At 38.0% G+C, this 21863-nt stretch overlaps 2 protein-coding genes across 2 annotated transcripts; both read left to right on the forward strand.

Moving 5' to 3' along the window:
• Nucleotides 1-15677: 15677 nt before the first annotated feature.
• On the forward strand, nucleotides 15678-17768 carry LOC122000841 (ras-related protein RABA1f-like). The gene is made up of 2 exons (XM_042555316.1): nucleotides 15678-16221; nucleotides 17137-17768. Exons 1-2 carry the CDS (start codon nucleotides 16007-16009, stop codon nucleotides 17570-17572), a joined length of 651 nt encoding a protein of 216 aa, XP_042411250.1. The 5' UTR covers nucleotides 15678-16006; the 3' UTR covers nucleotides 17573-17768.
• A 610-nt stretch (nucleotides 17769-18378) lies between these two features.
• Nucleotides 18379-19439, forward strand: LOC122000850 (protein DMP7-like). Its single transcript, XM_042555324.1, has one exon. The coding sequence runs from the start codon at nucleotides 18383-18385 to the stop codon at nucleotides 19094-19096; it is 714 nt and encodes a 237-aa protein (XP_042411258.1). The 5' UTR covers nucleotides 18379-18382; the 3' UTR covers nucleotides 19097-19439.
• Nucleotides 19440-21863: the final 2424 nt, after the last annotated feature.

Raw genomic sequence — 21863 nt, forward strand, 5'->3', positions numbered from 1 at the left:
TGTTTGGTTTGGTTATTGCGTTCAAATGTTTTAATTTCTTTCCTTCGTTGTTCCTTTATATATACATGAAATTAAGTGTAGATTCGGCTCATTAATCTGAGTTAGGTTTAATTGTTTGTATTCAAAAAATTTGGTTTATGTCTATTCATTGCCGTAGTAGTGGTCAATCTCATAGATATAAGAAACCAATTACCAGAATTAAAAGGTACGTTGAAATATTGCTGGTTACAAAATGAAGAGTGATTAATTTGTCCGATTGATTTCGACAAACCTTATTAAAATATATTCACTTTTATAATGTTTTCTTTATTGAGTTTGATAATTTGAAGTGCTATGAATGTCTTCTTGTATGACATAAGTTTTTCATACGTGTGTATAAAAATAGAGATATTCATCTCATTTTCTTTTTTTTTTATTTGAATTTGTTATGATAATATTTGAGAGGCAGACATACCATGCTGGTTTTTGAATTGGTGGTCGAGCTATGCAACAGAGATTCTGAGTGTGCAGTCGTGCAACAAGAATTGGCAAGTTAGGAACCTTTTCTTTCCGATGCCCAACTTTTCTCCATCGTTTCTTTCAAGAAACATCAATGGGCTGGAGATTTAGATGGTAGAGATATTGAGTGGTTGGCCAATGACTAATGTTAGAAACAGGCGAGTTGGTGGCCATCATGTCATATATCTACAAGTAAAGTTTAAATTTATAAGAATAAAAGGCTCGACCCAGTAGGATCTTTCTGCGATCTCACTAATTGGTAAACGAAATGAATTTCCGCTGAAATCAGCATGTGACTTAAACGATTTAGGCCGATTTGGAAACACCAAAAGTTTTATTTCTTGGTTTTCATTTTTGTGAAAAATAATAATAATAATAATACAGGAAATGTATTTTGCAATTGTTCGTAAGAATCAACTCAACTCCTGCTTTGGCAAGTGTTAACTACAGTCACTGAGAGGAAACTATGAGCTTACGCACAGCAGTGGAGCAATCATACTCGTGAGGAACTATTGGGCCTCAATGAAACTCTCACGTTAGAAAGATTTAATAAAAATTATAGATTTAAAAAGAGGTAGAGTATCTTTATTGGTATAAAGTTTTTTAGAGAGAGTTCAAGAGTAAAATCATAAGAGTCTAGATCTAAAATGGACAATAGCATATTATTGTCGAGATATATGAATATCCATGGGCACAATAAATGGTATCAGAACCATGATCCATACCAGATGTAATGTGGGAGGGAGGGGCCTTGAGCGAAGATAAGGATGGGCCCGGGTAAGTCACATTGGCTGGATACTCGCGGGAAGGCTCGGAACAGGTCAGGGTGACTGAATGCTCGCAGGGAGGCGAGTAGATCAGGGTGATCGGATGCGAATGCTTGCGGACAGACCCATAGTAGGTCAGGGTGACCGGATGCTCACGGGGAGGTGAGTAGGTTAGGATGACCGGATGCTCGTGGGGAGACCCGAACCATGAGAGTAATTGTGTTCTTTGTTTAAAGGGAGGATTGTTGAGGTCAATCAAAGTCCCATATTAGAAAGAATTGGTAAAGATCATGAGTTTAAAAGAATATAAGATATCTCCATTAGAATGAACCTTTTTGGGGATAGTCCAAGAGCAAAGGCATGAGGGCCTTGTAAGATCGAAAGTGCTAGAGGAGGGGGGTGAATAGCGCTTGTGGCTAATTCGTTCGTTAGAGTAAAACACGCAACGGAAAAATAAAACAATACACGAACACCGAGAGTTTTACTTGGTTTGGAGCCTGTGGCGACTCCTACTCCAAGGCCCATACTCATTGAGTGTTTACTTTGGGCAATAACTATCAATTCGAAATATTACAACTTTAAGTACAGTTAATTAAATACAGTAAAATATACCAACGACTAAAATCAATAAACTTGAAGTTTCTGGTCGTCGGAGTCGAGTAAATCAGTAAACTTGAAGCTTCTGGTGGTCGGAGTCGAGTTACAGCTTTGTCGGATCGTTCTTTGAGCAGCACACGAAAGAAGGGTCGCGATTTCAAGTGTTGTGTAAGTTGCTGCTTAAACCAGGCTTAAATAGCCTGTTGAGGGTGCCTCCAATTGCATGGAGGGCGCCCCCAACCCCGCTGAAATCGCAGCGTCGATAAGCTCCTCCATCTTCACTGCTTATCCGCCTGAGGGTGCCTCCAAGCTCCATGGAGGGAGCCCTCGCACCTTGCTGTGGGGTTGTCAATCAAGTCACCCGAGGTGCCTCCAAGCTACATGGAGGGCACCTCAGGACTATTCATCCGAGGATTTTCTTGTGCAATTTCCGTCCTGTAAAGCATGTTAGTCTACAAACAAGGTATACCCTGCAAAACAAAGTTAGTACAACAAAATAAGATAAATAGAAACTTATTTTAACAAACTCCGGACTGTCCAGTTCTGACTTGGGATTTCATCTCTGGAAACCCTAGGTCGAACCGACGCCTACTGTTCCCTCACCGGGGAACGCGTCCTCACCTACTCCACTCGGGAGAGTTTACCTGTTTGCCAGTTTGATCCTCCAGATCAACTGGACTTTTGCTCAGCGTCCGAATCTCCAGGACTTTCTGCTGAACATTCGCTCCACGGCCAGTCCAGTCTTCCACCTGGTTCGTGACACCAGGATTTCAACATAGAGTCCCCGACTCTAGGGCTTTTGCCTAAGCCTTCGACCCGCCAAGACTTTCCGCTTAGAGTTACCACCCCTTAGGACCTAGGGTTACCACCCCCTAGAATTTTCCACCTACCTAACCGCAGCTAGGACTTTTGCCTAAGTACACTTAGGACTTTCCTACAATCTCATTCAAACTTGTTAGACCACAAATAACCTTAACTTTGAACCCTTTGCCATTATCAAAACTCAAGTTCGATATTTGGATGCTTTCCGCACCAACAATCTCCCCCTTTTTTATTATGGCAACAAAATTCAAAGTTAAGTAAATCATAAAAAGCATAAATGTGTAAATTCAAAGTCAAAAAGATGTAACATCAACAGGTTGTGTAACTTCAAAGTTAAAAAGATGTAACATCAACAGGTTGCAAGTTGTATCTCCCCCTTAATCACTTATAACATTTTTCCATCTCCCCCTTAATCACTTATTCACTTTTTTTTCTCCCCCTTAATTACTTAACTCTCACTTTTTCCTCCTCCTTTACCATATATAAAAAAACAGAGAGAAGGTTGTAAAATGACTTAACTTTGAAAATAATTGTTTTGTCAAATACTTAGCTTTCAAAAGAAGTTGATAAGAACTTAGTTTTAATACTTAGCTTTATAAAGGATTTGAAAAAGACTTAGTTCAAAATACTCAGCTTAAAAAGGGCTTTGATTAAAGCTTAGTTTAAAAAATTTGATAAAAACTAAGTTAAGTACTTTAGTTTAAAAATAATTTTATTTGAACACTTAGCTTTAAAGAAAAAATATTGCTTAAACACTTAGCTTAAAAATAATTTTTCTTAAACACTTAGCATACTTAGCTTTTAAAATTAATTTTACTTAAACACTTAACTTTTAAAAATAATTTTACTTAAACACTTATCTTTTAAAAATATGATTTTTATTTAAACACTATGTTTTAAAAATAATTTTTGTTTCAACACTAAGCTTAAACAATTGCTAAAAAATTGTTTTAAACACTAAACAAATATTTTAAACACTAAGTTTTTTTTTAAATTGTTTTAAACACTAAGCTTAAAAAATGGTTTAAACACTAAATTTTAAAAAATGGTTTAAACACTAAGCTTAAAAATAATATTTGTTTAAAACTAAACAACTGAAGGTTTGAAAAGTAAATACAAAAAAACTCTAACTTGGCTTCTTTTACTTCCCCTTGATTAATGCCAGCTAATTTCCTAGAGTCTAAGCATGAGTAACAAACCATTTACCTTTAAATAAATGTTTAACTTTTAGTTATTAGCTGTTTACCATGAAAGAATAGTTTTCACTTGGTTAGTCAAATTAAGTGTTCCAGTTAGTTTGACTAAGCTTGGATAACTTAATTTGATTAATTTAAATTTGGTATTTAATTCCCAGACTTATATTGATGCACAGACATAAACATTCTGAAGTCCAGACAGTACCCTATGCATCTCACACCATTCTAAGTGTTTTCATATACAAGCAAGGTAATCATAGTGTACTTGTGAGACGCTTTGACTGAAACCTAGGGATACATGTAGATGCCTAGGCTAAGTCCAAATTTTGAAAAATTAATAAAATAAAATTTTAGAAATATTTTTCCTAGAAAAAATATAAAACTTTGAAGTGGTAATAGTAAAGAGGAAAATGTCTTTAAAATAGACTCTATTCTACTTAAGCACATCCCTATTTGTCTTCTAAGTGCACTGAACTCAAGTCTAGGTAAGGATTTTGTGAAAATATCAGCTAGGTTTGACTTGAACCCAACATAGTTAAGTACAATGTCTGTAGGACTGTTGCGGTCGACTAGAAGGGGAGGGGGGAGGTGAATAGCCCTGTAAAAATAAAAACAGACTCACCCTTCTCGAACTCTTAAACTAACACTTACATAAAATAAAAGCAATAAATAAAATCAGAAAAGTAAAAGTCACACCGAGATTTACTTGGTTACCACCGGGGAGGTTGTTAATCCAAGAAAGCGTAGCACTAGTGTCTCCTTCAGGCAGAGAAGCCTTTTACAGCAATGAAGCGCACAACAAAAACTAAACTACAGAAAAGCGTACAAGTGTAGAAAGAATGCTTGAGTTCGGAATTGATTCAAAGCTTCTGGACCAAGGCTATATTTATAGCCTTGGTCGGGGAGCCTGGAAGGGTTCCGGATGCCTTGTGGAGGATAAATTTTATCCCCCAATGTTCAAATTGATATTTGACTCGATCTGGTCAAAATTCAATCTTCGAGCGCCCGGAAGGGTTCCGGGCGTCCCGGGCTGGTCCGGGCACCCCGGACAGTTCTGGGCGCCCCGGACCCTAAGTCAACTCCGGTTGACTTTTTTCGCCTCGGTCCGGGTTTTCAACTCCAGTTCCGCTCGCTTGGGTGATCTCTGTCATCCGGAAAAGGGCTCACCCGAACCCAGGTTCCGGTCTTCTCGAGCAGGCTTCCCTCCGGCTTCTCGTCCCTCGGAATCACCGCGTGTTTCCTTCTCATCCGCTTGCGTACTCATCCGCAGTCTTCGTCCCTCGGTTGCACCCCGTGCCGACCTTCTCGCTAGTTGCGTCTCTTGCTCCTCAAGCAGTCTTCCGCTTCGGCTTCTCATCCCTCGGAACCACCGCGCGCTTCATTCTCGTCCACCGATGTACTCTTCCGCAGTGCCTCGTCCCTCGGACGTACCGCGTGTCGTCCTTCTCGCTGGCTGCGTCTTCCGCTCGACTACCTGTGCTCCTAAGCTCCTGCACACTTAGACACAAGGTTAGAAACAAACAGGACCTAACTTATCTTGTTGATCACACCAAAACAACCTTGGAGTTCCGACAATCTCCCCCTTTTTGGTGTGAGCAACCCAAGTTAAGCTAGGATAAAAATAGACATAAAATAAATTTAACTAAATTTGCATTTAAGTGCAAAAAATAAAACAAGTTAAATTTTGGTCTACCTCCCCCTAGACTTATACTAATCCTTCTCCCCCTTTGATCACAAAAAAAATGGGTTTCAAGAAAAAATCTAAAGGTTAAAGGCTTAGAAAATTTTGAGATCCTTAAATATTTACAATAATTTTCACATAAACAGTCTCTAAAAAAAATTAAGTAAAATTTTAATAAAATTTTCTAAGTGAAATTATAAGAAAAAAATTCTAACTTAGACAATTTTATAAAAACATTTTTAAAAAAAAATCTTAAAAACTTTAAGCATAAATTTTCTATTTCATAGCAACCTTTAACTTAAATAAAATATCTTCTGAGAATTTTTCTAAGTATTAGAGAATTTTCTAAGAGGAAAAATACTTAAAAAGTTTTTTTTTAAGTAAAAAAAGTATTTTTGACAAAAGATTTTCTTAAATCTTTGAAAATTTTTCTAAGTAATTAAATTTCTACGTCAATGTCACTTAAAAGTATTTTTCTAAAAAATATTTTGAGAGAAAAAAATGTTTGAAAAACTTTGAAAGCATTAATTAATTCTAATTTTAATGCTTTGACAGAAAGTTAATTAAACATTTATTTCAATATTTTGGCTTCCAGGTCGTGACGAGGCACTAGGCCTTTTTGGTTATTGGAGCAACAACCACTTCCTTAGACAAAGTCTCATAGAGAAATTTATTGTTTAATTTTTTCACTGAAAGAGCTAATTTTTATTAATATTTACACTAAGCAAGATTTAGGAACCCGATAAAGATTCCAGCCTACTGAATTAAGTAAAAGGTTTTTAGGGACATACTTTCTTGAAATGTTCCTAATTTGTCCCGGGTGATATCTAAAGTACCAATTTAAATTATTAGATCTTCTAAAATTGGTTTTAGATGAACATGCATAATTTTTCAAGTTATCTATTTAAAGTTTCAAATTTTTATTTTCTAATTTCAATTTTTCACTTTCCAATTTTGATTTGTCTAATTCTTCTATGGGACAGGATTTAGCTAAAATTATTTTTAAATTCTTTATTTATTTTTCTAATTTACAGCAGTCTTTAGTTAATAACTTAACAAACTTAAAAAGTTTATCGGGAGGAAGAGAACGTACATGACTTACCTTGTCGAGTTCGTTGTCTGTTTCTCCCCCTGACCTGCTGCTTTCTTCTGACGAAGCTCCCCCTTCATCGATGCTCTCGATGCTCATCTCGGAAGAGCTTGAATCGCAGTCGTCATCTTGATAACTCGCCATCAATGCGAGTCCGGAGAATGCTTCAACTTCCGATTCGGACGACGTATCGTCTCACATCACCTTTAGGGCCTTTCGCTTTTGGATAGACTTCTTACCCTTCTCCTTGTCCTTGTTCTTCAGCTTGGGGCAGTTGTCCTTAACGTGCCCTTCTTTGTCACAGTGGTAGCAGCAGATCGTTCTTTTCTTCTTTCCCTGCGGATGGTTAGTAGATCTGGATTTACAAAGTTTCTTGAATCTTCTTACCATCATTACCATTTCCTCATCGTCGAGAGAGGATTTCGACTCTATTTCGTCTCTCGAAGATTTGAGGGCGACGTTGTTTTTGGGCTCATTCATTCCTGCACATCTTGACTCATGCACTTCAAATGTTGAAAAGAATTCTTCTAATGAAATCTTTTCTAAATCTTTAGAAATGTAAAATGCATCTACTAATGATGCCCATTTGGTATTTCTAGGAAAGGAATTTAAAGCATACCTTAGCGAATCTCGGTTACTTACCTTTTCTCCGAGATTAGAAAGTCCGGTAATAATTTCTTTTAGTCTCGAGTGCAGATGCACAACTGTCTCGTCTTCCCCAAGTCGCAGGCTGGTGAGCTGATTGCGAAGCAGATCTCTTCTAGCAAGCTTGGCTTCGGACGTCCCTTCGTGCAGCTCGAGGAACTTCTCCCAAAGTTCCTTTGCTGAGTCGTAGTGTCCGATCCTGTTGACTTCTTGAGGTGGAAGAACGTTTAGCAGATGGTATTCTGCTTTGTCGTTCGCCACGTATTCAGTCTGCTCCTTTTTTGTCCATTGACATTTTTCCTTACCTTCTAGAGCTACAAAGCCAGATTCCATTGTTAAAACTAATTCGAAATCTGTTGTAAAAAATACCTGCATCAATTTTTTTCAGGTGACGAAGTCCCCTTCGTATTTCGGCGGGTGGATGCTTGGTCTGACCATCTCGTTGTTTCATTCGACGGTTAGTCCTCCTGAAGCGCCTTGGCTCTGATACCACTTGTAGGATCGTTGCAGTCGGCTAGAAGGGGGGTTGAATAGCCCTGTAAAAATAAAAACAGACCAACCCTTATCAAACTCTTAAACTAACACTTGCATAAAATAAAAGTAATAAATAAAATCAGAAAAGTAAAAGGCACACAGAGATTTACTTGGTTACAACCGGGGAGGTTGTTAATCCAAGAAAGCGTAGCACTAGTGTCTCCTTCAGGCGGAGAAGCCTTTTACAGCAATGAAGTGCACAACAGAAGCTAAACTACAGAAAAGCGTACAAGTGTAGAAAGAATACTTGAATTCTGAATTGATTCAAAGCTTCTTGACCAAAGCTATGTTTATAGCCTTGGTCGGGGCGCCTGGAAGAGTTCCGGGCGCCCTGGGGAGGATAAATTTTATCCCCCAACGTTCAGATCGAGATTTGACTCAATCTGGTCAAAATTCAATCTCCAGGCGCCCGGAAGGGTTCCGGGTGCCCCGAGCAGGTCCGGGCACCCCAAGCTGGTCCGGGTGCCCCGGACTGCTCCGGGCGCCCCGGGCTGGTCCGAGCGCCCTAGACAGTTCTGGGCGCCTCGGACCCTAAGTCAACTCCAGTTGACTTTTTCACCTCGGTCCTGGTCTTCAACTCTGGTTCCGCTCGCTTGAGTGATCTCTGCCATCCGGAAAAGGGCTCATCCGAACCCAGGTTCCAGTCTTCTCGAGCAGGCTTTCCTCTAGCTTCTCGTCCCTCGGAATCACCGCGTGTTTCCTTCTCGTCTGCCAGCGTACTCATCCGCAGTTTTCGTCCCTCGGTCGCACCCCGTGCCGACCTTCTCGCTAGCTGCGTCTCTTGCTCCTCGATCAGTCTTCCGCTCTGGCTTCTCGTCCCTCGGAACCACCGTGCGCTTCCTTCTCGTCCGCCGGTGTACTCTTCCGCAGTGCCTCGTCCCTCAGACGCACCGCGTGCCGTCCTTCTCACTGGCTGCATCTTCCGCTCGACTACCTGTGCTCCTAAGCTCCTGCACACTTAAACACAAGGTTAGAAACAAACAGGACCTAACTTAACTTGTTGATCACACCAAAACAACCTTGAGGTTCCAACAATGTCATCCTTAGCTACATGATCCCTTACAAAGTGATATTTCACTTCTATATGTTTAGTCTTTGAGCGGTGAATCAGATTCTTGGTTAAGTTAATTGAACTTATGTTATCAATTGAAATTTTTATATTTTTGTATTCTAATTGATAGTCTTTGGTATGTCATCTATAATTGACATGGACATTCCTAAGGATGATGAAAGCTTCAATGGTGGATAAAGTAACACAGTGTTACTTTCTGCTTGACCAACTTACTAAACACTGACCTAGAAGTTGATAGCTACCACTTGTGTTTTTTCTATCTAGTTTACACCCGGCATAGTCTGAGTCAGAATAGTCAATTAGGTCAAAGGTGCAAGTCCTAGGATACCAAAGTCCTACATTTAATGTTCCCTTAATATATCTAAGTATTCTTTTAACATTTGTTAGGTGTGACTCTTTAGCACAAGATTGATATCTTGCACACATACCTACTATAAACAGAATATCAATTCAACTTGCAGTTAGGTAGAGTAAACTCCCTATCGCACTTCGATAGTATTTTAAGTCTACTGATTTTCCTTCTAAGTCAGAATCAATTTTAACTTTAGTTGTCATTGGGGTATTAATATTTTTAGAATTTTTCATGCCAAATTTTCTAATTAATTTCTTAACATATTTTGTTTAATAGATATAAATTCCTTCTTTAGTTTGTTTAATTTATAAACCTAAAAAGAAGTTAAGTTCCCCAACTAAGCTCATTCCAAATTTACTGTCCATTAATTTGGTAAATTCTTTCAAAAACTTAGTATTGGTTGAGCCAAAAATTATATCATCTACGTAAATTTGGGCTATAAAGATATATTTTTCTAAGATTTTTACAAATAAAGTTTGATCTATTTGATATTGTTTAAACCCTTTAGTTATTAGATAAGTTGATAGACGTTCATACCAAGCCCTAGGTGCTTGTTTTAGTCCATATAGTGCTTTCTTTAACCTAAAGACATGGTTTGGGTGGTCCAAGTCTTCAAATCCTGAGGGTTGACTTACATACACTTCTTCCTTGATAAACCCATTTAAAAATGTGGATTTTACATCCATTTGGTATAACTTGAATCCTTTATATGTTGTATAGGCTAGCAGCATCCTAATGGATTCAAGTCTAGCTACGGGAGCATAGATTTCATCATAGTCTAACCCTTCTACTTGGTTAAGCCCTTTTGCTACCAATCTAACTTTGTTTCTTACTATTTCGCCCCTATCGTCCAATTTATTTCTAAATACCCATTTAGTGTCAACTATGGTTTTATTTATGGGTTTAGGTACTAGTTCTCAAACCTGATTTCTTTCAAATTGGGCTAACTCCTCTTGCATTGTTAATATCCAGTCTGGATCTGGTAAGGCTTCTTCTATAGTCTTGGGTTCAATTTTAGAAATAAGGGCTATCTAACTTAGGTTTCTATATGATGATCTAGTTTGAACTCGTAGAGTTGGGTCACCCAAAATTTGGTCAGATGGGTGATTGATACTTATTCTTGATGGTCTTATATTAGGGTCAATAATTGGTTCTTGTGATTCACTGAGTTTAATTTGAACATCTTCATCATCTTGTATGTTTCTTGAATTAATATTTTCTATATTTTGATTAACATTTTCAATTATTGAGTTATTTTCTTCATCAAAAATTACATTAGTGATTTCTTCAACTTTTAGGGTTTCTTTGTTATATACTTTGTAATCCCTACTAGTTATGGAGTACCCTAAGAAGATTCCTACTGTTGATTTTGATGTGAATTTTCCTAGGTAGTCCTTAGTGTTTAGAATGTGAACTTTATATCCAAACACCTTTAGATAATTTAGGTTGGGTAATTTATTCAATAAATTTCATAAGGGGTTTTATTATGAAATTTGTTAATTAGTATTCTATTTTGAATATAGCAAACTGTATTTATTGCCTCAACCCAAAATTGATTGTTTAAGTTATATTCATTTAACATGGTTCTAGCAGCTTCTTGTAGTATTCTAATTTTCTGTTCTACTAGTCCATATTGTTGGGGAGTTCTAGGATATGAAATTCATGCTTATATCCATTAATTTTACAAAATTCAGTAAATTTATAGTTTTCAAATTCCCCTCCATGAGCACTTCTGATTCTTTTAATTTTAGTATCTTTTTCATTTTCTATTAACTTGTAAAAATTATTAAATATTTCAAAGGTTTCATCTTTAGTTTTTAAAAATTTTACCCAAGTAAATTTTGAGAAATACTCAATTATAACTAAGCAATATTGGTTTTTGCTTAGTGGCTTGACTCCATGTGAATCAAACGGGTCTAAGTGTAGGAGCTCAAGTATTTAGTTAGTTCTATTTAAGTTGGTTAACTTATGGGTTGATTTGGTTTGTTTACCCTGTTGGCAAGCATTACAGATTGTATTTTTTATAAATTTTAATTTGGGTAAACCTCTAACTAAGCCATTTTGACTCATCTTTTAAATGAGTTTGGTATGGGTGTGACCCAGTCTTGTGTGCCACAACGTAGTTTCCTCTTGTTGTGTCAATAGACACATTAGTGAGGAGGTTAGTAGGTCAATTGTATAGATGTTCTTTTTCCTAATTCTCTTAAGTGTAATTTCAAGATTTTCAACACTTTTAATTAAGCAATCAAAGTTTGAAAATGTGACTAAATATCCTGAGTCATATAATTGACTATGCTAAGTAAATTAAAATTTAATTGATCAACCAATAAAACTTTTCAAATATAGAAATCAGAACTCAGTTGGATATTACCTGTTCCGATTACCTTAAGTGTTTCGTCATTGCCGAATGCAACTGACCCTAGGTTCTTGAATTTCAACTTAGTAAATTTCAATCTGTTGTAACGACCCGCCTTCTACTGACTAGGCTGTAAGGCGAATCGCTACAATACTGCTGTACTGACTGTGCGGAAAACTGAGCTAATTTAAAATTTGCTAAACTAATTACTGTGAAGTCTTAACTTGACGTTCTAAGAGTACCTAAGTGTTGTACACATGCTAGGAGAGACAATCTATGCCTCTTGGATGTCCTGCTAGCTGTAATCAGACATTTCAACCGATCCGTGAGTCGATTGAGCCATCGGAACGATTCACAGATCGTTCCATTGATATGCGCAGGCACTCCTGCGGATCGGTCGGAAGACCGATCGGTGAGCCTCCGGGTTGCCGCAGTCTCAGGTGGCTGATCGGTCTCTGCCGACCGATCCAGATGGTCCTGATCGGTCGGAGACCGATCGGTGGCCATCTTCGCGACCAAATGAGTCGCAGACGTTCGTCGGATAGCGGATCGGTCCTACCGATCGATCCAGTACCGACATCGATCGGTCGGTGACACCGATTTCCTATGTTTTGGCTCGGATCGATCGGTGACCGATCCATAACCCAATCATCTCCTCTCTGTTCGTGCCTGGGTCGGTCGGCTGACCGATCCAGTGGCACCAACCCATTTCTGATCGGTCGGCTGACCGATCAGGGTTTCTGATTTCGAACCTGACATTCTGAATTCAGAAACTGGGTCATGCCAACTCCACATATAAACTATCTAATGCCTAATAAAAATTCTAACCACTTGCAGTTAACATTCCAACATGGTTACTGACATTTTAAAACATTCTTTCATAGTTCAATGCGTTCCAAATCTAAATTGCATGAAAATGAAAATATCAAAACTAATAAGCTGAAAGTGCTGAACGTAAATGCTAACGAGTTATAATGCATAAATAAAGCTTGTTAGATCCCTGAGATCTTTCATTCCAGTTCCACACACACATCCTCATCTGCATTGACCTCCAGCCTCCACTGCTAGTCCATTTTCCTTTTTCCTGTATCTGCAGTATAAGGAAAATAGTATCTGTAAGCTTAAAGCTTAGTAAGAAACCATCTACCTCACTAAAACATGCAACAATGCGATTATGTTTTTAAATCATGCTGTTTGAAACATACTGAATATGCAAGCATGGCATGGCATGGTATCATACAAAGCATAAACTGGAACTGAAACATAGCATAGCATATAACCGAACATGAAACTGAACTAATCATGCATATCTCTAAATCTGTACATGAACTCAACTCATGTAAACTGAACCTGAACTGAACTAAAAGCTAAATTAGTGTTCTCATCACTGGTTTCAAATTTGAAAACTATACATATAATAGATGAAAATACTAAACATGCTGCTGGGGCCCTGGCAACTGTACTTACTGTGACCCGGGATTGCAAAGTTCGAATCTAGCAGGTTACTAGGTTATCTGAACCTAGGGACGATGTGGAGTCCAACCATGGATATCTGATCCGAGATAACTGTAATAAAAGTAAAATCTCGAATCTGCTTTTATTTTACTTTTTCTCTTCTAGGTTATCTGAACCTAGAGCTAGGTTATCTGAACCTAGAGGCTACTGTGGGAGCCCACCCAATGGATATCTGATCCATATAGCTGTAATAACTGATAATAAACTGAATAAAATGTTTCTAATACATTTTACATGCTGTTAGGACGCCTACTAGTGCATCCTTCTGAACTGGGCATTCTACCGAATGCTTGGTGTGCACTGAAAGCACACCCTAAAACTGAAAACTGTAAAACTACTGAACTAACGCTAAAACTAACAAGCGAGAGCAATTATACTGCAGGTGAGGGGTTTCTTACCTCGTGTGCAAAGATTCTTACAAATCTAAGCGTTAGGTTTCCGGAGACGAGGACCTTCTCGACGAGCTGCTCGCGTCTATGCGTTCCTCTCGCGGAGGGGAATGTCCTTGTATCGAAGATCTTGCCGGAAGGTGCTCTCGTGACCCTTAGCGAAGGAACCCTAGGTTCCTTTTTGCTTGTGCTTGGGGGCGCCGAGAGAAGAGAGGAACCGAGAGGAAGAGAGGCGTGAGGGCTTCGGTGGAGAGGGATTTTGCCGAACCAAACTTCTCAAATAAACCAAACCCTCTTTAAGTTTTTAATTTATATTAAGTGGTTTAATGAACCCAACTCTAATATAAATATATTTGGTTCTCCTTTCTTTCAGCACGGCCCTGCTGGGTACACCGGTTACTAAACTTATCCGTAAACCATAGGTCTCGGGTTCGATTCCCGCCTAAGCTATTTTACGGTTCCAATTATTTTTGCTACTTCCGCTACTCGGAAAATTCCGGAAAAATATCTAAAACTTCCATAAAAATCATAGAATAATTCTAAAATAAATTCAGGAATTTTTCGGGCTTTACATCTGTCTCCAGTCATATGCCTGGATCATCCACTATCTAACATCCATTGATCCAAATCTTTATGTTTCTACACATAAAGTATTTGATTTGGTTCAATTTGATGGATCAAAAGATAGTTTGATTGAAATCAATTTCTTAATATTCTATCTCACCCAGTCTAGTTGGTTAAATATGTTATTCCTATGGATGATTGTGAGATGATTTTTGTGTTTAATTGAATTTATTTAGTCAATTAGTTTTATTAAGTTAAGTTAGGTTAAGAACTAGTTAGATTGATTAATTTTAATTAGATTTAGTTTATGTTAGTTTTAAGTAGGTTTAGTTGAGTCACGTTTAACTTTGTGTTGATTTAATTAAGTTAAATTAATTTGAAATTAAATTAGTTAAGTCAAATTAATTAAAATTGGATAGATTTAATAGTTTATTAGATTTATTAATTAGATTTATTGGTTTTAATAAGATTTATTAGTTGATTAGGTTAATTAATCAATTAGGTTAATTAATTAATTAGGTCTAAATTTTACTTAACGCCATCTCACCTTTTCTAAATTAACAATCATAGAACCTTATGGGTTGTTGTGAGATGGTTAGTTTTATCTTCAATTTAGATTAAAATCTAAGGATTGGTTTACATTTGAGTTAGACTTAGGTTTTAAAATAAGTTAATTAAATATTTATTTCGATGATCAACTTCCAAGCTATAGTGAGGCACTAGACATTCTTGGGTATGAGATCATTCACCACTTCTAGACAAAGTCTTTCAAAAAATTAAATATTTAATTTCCTTACAGTAACTCCTAGGTCTAACTGGTCAAGTGTAAATCAAGCCTAGGTCTTTATCCAGTCTAGTCTAAGCATGCATAATAAAAGCAATAACGCAAGCATCGAACAAGTTTATTTATAAAAATAGTTTTTCTATTGGCTCTCCCTGGATCATACCCTCGATAAGATCTATCGAGATAATTGATTTGATTCTTGGGGACCCAATATTATTCAAGTCCAACTTGATTAACCAAGTTCGACTTAGGAACTCATGCTTGGACTATTTTTCTATTAGCTTTATTTACAAGTGATAAATAAGATCTATACTTTTGTTTAGATTTAAACTCAAGTCCGGATCGGTTGTAAACGGGTCTTTATTTTCTAAGAATTAGGTCTACGTTCTTGGAACCCAAAGTGAATTGTTCCAACATGTTTTTAAGTCCTTTGACTTAGTTTTGAAATTGAAATTTTCTTCCTCAAATTGTTGGATTTGAGTTGAACTGACTCCGTCAAAGACTCAATTTAGTCTCCTTGAGAATTGTTATTTTTTTTTGTTTTGAGTGACTTGATTGATTTAGTCATATAATTTTTTTCTCTTTATGTTTTTTTTTATCAGTGATTAAATTTTTATGGAAAGTTTTGCATGAGAATTTTTGGTCTTTTCAAAAAAAACAAAAGTATTATTACGTGAGCGAAAGTTATTTCGGCGTTCCATCTACTCTCAGGAGAAGCCCATTTAAAAAAGCCGAAGCAAGGCCCACCACTTGCGCCAATTAAAATTAGGGAGGAATCAATTCATAAGGGTTCATGGATATGCCACGTCGGCAGAGACTCTGTCAATACAATTCGTCGAGTTTCCCCGTCCCATCTTCTCTCTCCTCCCATCCGTCCACCATCTCCCCCGTCTCAGCGTCCCTTTCTGGGATGGGCATTGGGCAACGAAAGCCTTCATCGGTCGCTTTCATATCGATCCATTGATCGCTTCTTCCTCCTCCTCCTCTTCTTCTTCTTTTCTTCCGTCGAGAGAAGAGGTGGAGGCTCTTATCGTTGGTAGAAATAGCGAGGTTGGAGAGCGTCTGTAAGAGGAGAAGAGGCGGATCGGAGAAGGGGAGAGAGAGGGAAGGAGGGCGATTTTTGTTGATCTGGATAGGAGGAACGATGTACAAGACGGACGAGGACTATGATTACTTGTTCAAGGTGGTGTTGATTGGGGACTCTGGGGTTGGGAAGACGAACCTGCTCTCCCGGTTCGCCCGCAACGAATTCAGCTCCGAGTCCAAGTCCACCATCGGCGTCGAGTTCGCCACCCGCACCATTCGCGTCGACGACAAGCTCGTTAAGGCGCAGATTTGGGACACCGCCGGCCAGGAAAGGTACAAATTAAATCTGGACAGTTTTTAATTTCTAAACATTTATGGTGGTACGAGTGCGATGATAATTAGTCTGATGTTCTATAATTTGGTTATTAATTACTACATCATCACACCCTTGGAAGTTCAGTAATTTGCAAAAAAGTAAAAAATAAAAAAAATTCACTACAGATACGAGATTATATAGTATTTGTTCGGTATAATAGAATGTAATTGCAGTTACCGATCATGACAAAAGCTCCTATTTTCATAGTTCAACTGGCAATAAAAAGAAAAAGGCAATGTATACATAATCGAACTGTTTCTGATGAGGAGATATCTTAGAGATTGTTCGGCACTACGGAAAATGGAGATATCTTCTCTGAACATGATTCTTAAGGATAATGGAATTGCATCTCGTATTACCTTTTGTTTTGTTTTGTTTTGTTTTTTTTTTGCCTTTGTTAAGCCAAACTATAACTCGTAACCTTCATCAACTGCTTAATATTTTTGGTACAAATAATGGTTCGATCAAATTTTAAACATTGTATTCGACTCGCAACATGCGCTCACTTCCACTTCGTTTAATTGCTCGTTTATGTGTTTCTTTGACTGCACCTTTCCTACCTTGCTTAAGTTTCAGAATATAAACATGATGGTAATCAATCAAGTGCTTATTTGTCCAAAGTGTTCATCAACGAATGGTTCTTGTTTTATTGTGACTTTCATATCACTTTACACCTACCTTTGTAGATTGCTTGGTGCTCTGACTCAGTGTTTTTTTTATTAGGTTCAGAATATATAAACCTCTTAGTCTTGTTGAACTGCTAGCTGAACGCCACAGACAGCGTTAACGTCAATACGCCATCTGCTCTGAGTTATATATTTGCTTAATCATACATCTTTTGATTGCTCGGATCTAGTTCTATTTTTTTGTAGGTATCGTGCAATTACTAGTGCATACTATAGAGGTGCTGCTGGTGCCCTTGTTGTCTATGATGTTACTCGCCATATCACTTTTGAGAATGCGGAGAGGTGGCTGAAGGAACTAAAAAATCACACAGACCAAAACATTGTCATTATGCTTGTGGGCAACAAGGCAGATTTGCGCCACCTAAGGGCTGTTCCTCTAGAGGATGCGCAGGCCTTTGCTCAAAGGGAGAAGGCTTTCTTCGTGGAGACATCTGCCCTCGAGTCCATGAACGTAGAAAATGCCTTCACTGAAGTGCTTACTCAAATCTACCATGTGATCAGCAAGAAAACGCTTGATGTCAGTGATGGTCCTGCTGCTGTGCCCAAGGGTCAAACCATCAAGATAGCTGAGAATGATGATGCCAAAGCCTCAAAGAAATCTGGTTGTTGCTCAGATGGTTGAGCAATTCCTTCCTATCTTCTTGATCTTCATGGAAAGACTCACGAGATGCTGTGCTGGAGATCAAAGGAAGAATCATCTCTTACCTCTCGTTTGCTATATTTGCCTAAATCTGTTTGATTCTTTGATCAATTAATACCATTACAAACTGAACGGAGTGTATAAAATTTGGTTGGTTTTTCCCTTATGAATACATCATATCTCTGTGATTCTTTCCTTGAATTCTAATTCTGTGATTTTACTTGTTATTCGATTGTCTTTGTCAAGTCGTGGATAATGTACTTTTGTGCAGTTCTTTCAATACGGTGGGTGCAATAGTTTTCACTAAGCTCTTCCTAGATTCGCTCATGCTGATGAACCTACAGAAAGTTGACTTCAATAGATCTTGTAACACTAATCGATGTTAGAGTACAGTGTGGCCTTGGTGTGCATACTCGATTCACTAATGGATATGCGCGTTTAAATATTTGGACGATAATCAGTGATTATCATATGTGGAAGCTGGATCGATCGCACTTGATCAGCAAAATTCTCTCTTTGGAAGACACTAAATCATAGGTTGAACTACGTTCATTTCAGAATAACTATATAACCAAATAATTAAAGCTTTGATGCTCACGGTCGCTTTCTCATATAAACATTCGAAGGGATAAAGCTCAGTCCAATAAAATTAAAATGAAATAATCTATTCTGGTTATTTTGATCGGGGAGTCGGTACCTTGTACTTCTCAAAGAAGTTAAATGATGCAATCGACGAGCCTTGCAAGCAATTCCTATCTTCATCATTATATATATACAACATGTCCCCTCTGCATGTCAACTGCTACATTTCTTACACAATTGAATTTCAATAATTATAGAATGTCTACCATTCAAGGATCAGCAGCCGGCGATGACCACCACCGCGACGACGACAATCAGTATCTTTTGTCCTACAGCGACGACGACCACGATCATCTCAAGAGGCTGCCCCCGCCGCTAACTCTGCTGCAACAGGCCTACAAGAGCGGCGCGGACCTCGTTAAGTACCTCCCCACCGGCACCGCCATCGCCTTTCGCGTCCTCTCTCCCATCGTCACCGACTACGGGAGCTGCCCTGTCCCAGTCAACCGGATGATGACCCTCGCCCTCCTCTTCTTCTGCGCCCTTACCTCCTTCGTCCTCCCCTTCACCGATAGCTTCACCGACTCCGTCACCGGAAGCGTCCGCTATGGCCTGGCCACCTACAGAGGCCTGCTCATCATCGACGGCTGTCCTTCGCCGCCGCCGGCGCTCGCGGCCAAGTACAAGCTGACGCCCATCGACTTTGTGCACGCGTTTATGACGCTGATCGTGTTCGTCGCCGTCGCGTTGGCGGACCACAACGTGGTCTCGTGCTTCTACCCGATCGAATCGGACACCATGGCGCAGTTGGTGGCGGCTGTGCCGGTCGTGGTTGGGCTCCTCGCTAGCGCGTCGTTCGTGGCCTTTCCGACCACACGTCACGGGATTGGGTTTCCGGTCACCCCAGAAGCATCGACGCGTTAATTTCTTGCTTGCGAGACCAGATCCTGTCCAAAAAAACTGTGAATCAGGATGGATCACCAGCCATAATTAATTGTAATTTTTTTAGGGTTCATCGTCCTTCTAAATTATAGTTTGGGTCAAGATGAATGATCGAAGATCGTCCCCTGCTCGGCACCGGGCAACTTAGTCATTTGTCCACCACCGGTGGCCTCCGGCCATCCGCCCCGACCCAAAATATAACTTGGGGGGACAATGAACGCAGAGAAAGATCACAACTAATTGTAATAGGATTGTGGATATGATTTGATAATAATTACAAGTGATTATTATCAAAAAATCATCCCGTGTTAAGATAATTAAACTAGAGAGAAGAGGTAACAAAAAATAAACTTCTTGATATTGTTGCTTGTCTTTGAAGTATATAATTTATAAAGGTGATAAGATACCTGGTCAATTAAAAGAATAATAAAGAAATGTCTAATCTAAAAATTAATGTGTCTAATACAAATTTGAGTTGATCAGATCGATGACTTATGGAATAATTTTCTTTTATCCCTTGATAAATTCAACGAGAGGTCTTTAACATTGAGTTTGTTTGCTAGCTAATTAAAATGTTATCTGGATAATAGTTTAGTAAAGATATCAACAATTTGATCCTTTGTAAAAATATAAGAGACTGGTAATTGTTGAGTTGTTGCACGTTCTCGAACAAAATGAAAATCAATTTTCACATATTTTGTGCGAGTATGAAAGATTAAATTTGTTATAAGATATGTTGCACTAATATAAGAGAAGTTTTTGGTGCAATACTTAATGCAAGATGAAATTAAGAGAGGTGATTAAAGCCAAATAATTTCAGACGTTATGTTTACTATAGCTTTATATTCAGCTTCAGTGCTTGAACGAGATACTGTAAGTTACTTTTCTGAATTCCATGAGATAAGATTTTGTCTAAGAAATATTATATATCTACTAATAGAGCGTTTGTCTTAAGGAGAACTTGCCTAATCTGTATTATTATAAGCATATAAATATCGAGATGATTGACAGTATAAAAGAATACCATTTAGAATAATACCTTTGAAATATTGAAATATTCTTTTCACATCTTCCCAGTTTTGTTTAGTAGGAGTATGCATGAACTGACAAACATAATTTACATAGCAGGAGAAGGTGCAGATAAGTTAGTAATAGCAATTGGTATAGAGACTGGACGTGCTCCATCCATTTTTGCTCTTTGAAGAAGTCCAGTGATGTATTTACTCTGAGAGAGAAAACAACCTTCATCATGTGGTATAAGTTCAATACCTAGAAAAAAAAATGAGTATTGCCCAAATCTCGAGTAGGGAATTTTTTTATTGAGAAGACTTAATAAAGTTATGATACCCATGTGATTATTGCAGTTATTAGAATATCATCCACATAAATAAGAAAAAATATCATAAATCCATTATTATTGAGACGAGTCCGTTTTTGAACCAAAAGATCCTTGAGTTTATAACCAATTTGATAATCGATGAAACTATGTACATGGAGCTTGTCGAAGACCATATAAGGATTTCTTCAATTGACAAACATAAGATAAAAATTATAGATGAATGAACCAAAGTGGTTGCTTCATAAATAGAGTTTCCTCAAGATAACCATGAAGAGACGCATTTAAAATGTCTAATTATCGTACAAGTTAATTAGAACTAACAACTAGTGATAGCAATAGTTTCACAGATGTAATTTTGATAACTGGGCTGAAAGTGTCATTGAAGTCAATACCTGGTTGTTGACTAAATCCTTTGGCTACAAGTCCAGTTTTATATCATTCAAGAGAACCATTAGTTCAATTCTTAAGACAGAATACTCATTTAGAGTCCACAATAATCATGGGGAGAGTGCGCGGAATTAGACTCCATATTCTATTGTGAAGAAGTACATCAAATTTTGTAACCATTGCACTACGTCAATTTGGATCCTTATTTATTTGTGTAAAACAAGTTGGTTCAATAGACTTTGAAGAGACCACTAGAGCTCGTGGAAAGGGATGCCAAGTTGTTATTGGTGGGCATCGTACATGTATGTCACTTAAGGGAAGCATGTGACGAGGAGGATTATTATTTGAATCACTTGTTGATGGTGATGAGAAAGTAAGCTGACATGGTGATTCTGATGATAGACTTGTATTATTTGATGATCCAGAGTTAGAGAGAAAATTATCTATAGTTGGTGAGGCTTCCGAGATTGGACATGGAATAGGTTCCATAATATTGTTCCTTTTGATATTATCAGTATGCCCTGCTGTTAATGGAATAGCCAATTGGGGTGATTCTGATAATCTAGGAGAGTTTACAGAGAGTTCTAGAGTAGGACCTAGGATGTCATCTCCTCTTGCATCTGCAATGTGTTTGATTGGATGAGCAACTTATGGTACTTTAGATTAGACATTGTTGGATCGAGACGCACGTGAGAGCGGGTCGGGGGAGGGGGGATCACGTGGTTTTACAAAACAAGTCTTTTTTGTTTTTAAGAACAGAGCGCGCAGTGGAAAACTAAGTAAGAAAGCAAAAATAGAAAAATAAGTAAAAGAGCACGCGTTTGATTTTACTTGGTTCAAAGCATTCGGCGACTTCTACTCCAAGACATAGGTCTTGCGGACCTATCAATGGGTAATATACTAAAATACCTCTTCTAGTACCTCTAGAAGAGATAATCGAATACAAAAGAATTCGGAACAAGTGCAACACACTGCACTTATCCCTTTGCAGTAATTAAGTACACAAATGAAAAAGATTACTAA

This window comes from Zingiber officinale, chromosome 1A (assembly GCF_018446385.1).
Source record: "Zingiber officinale cultivar Zhangliang chromosome 1A, Zo_v1.1, whole genome shotgun sequence".
In the NCBI taxonomy this organism is placed as follows: Eukaryota; Viridiplantae; Streptophyta; class Magnoliopsida; order Zingiberales; family Zingiberaceae; genus Zingiber; species Zingiber officinale.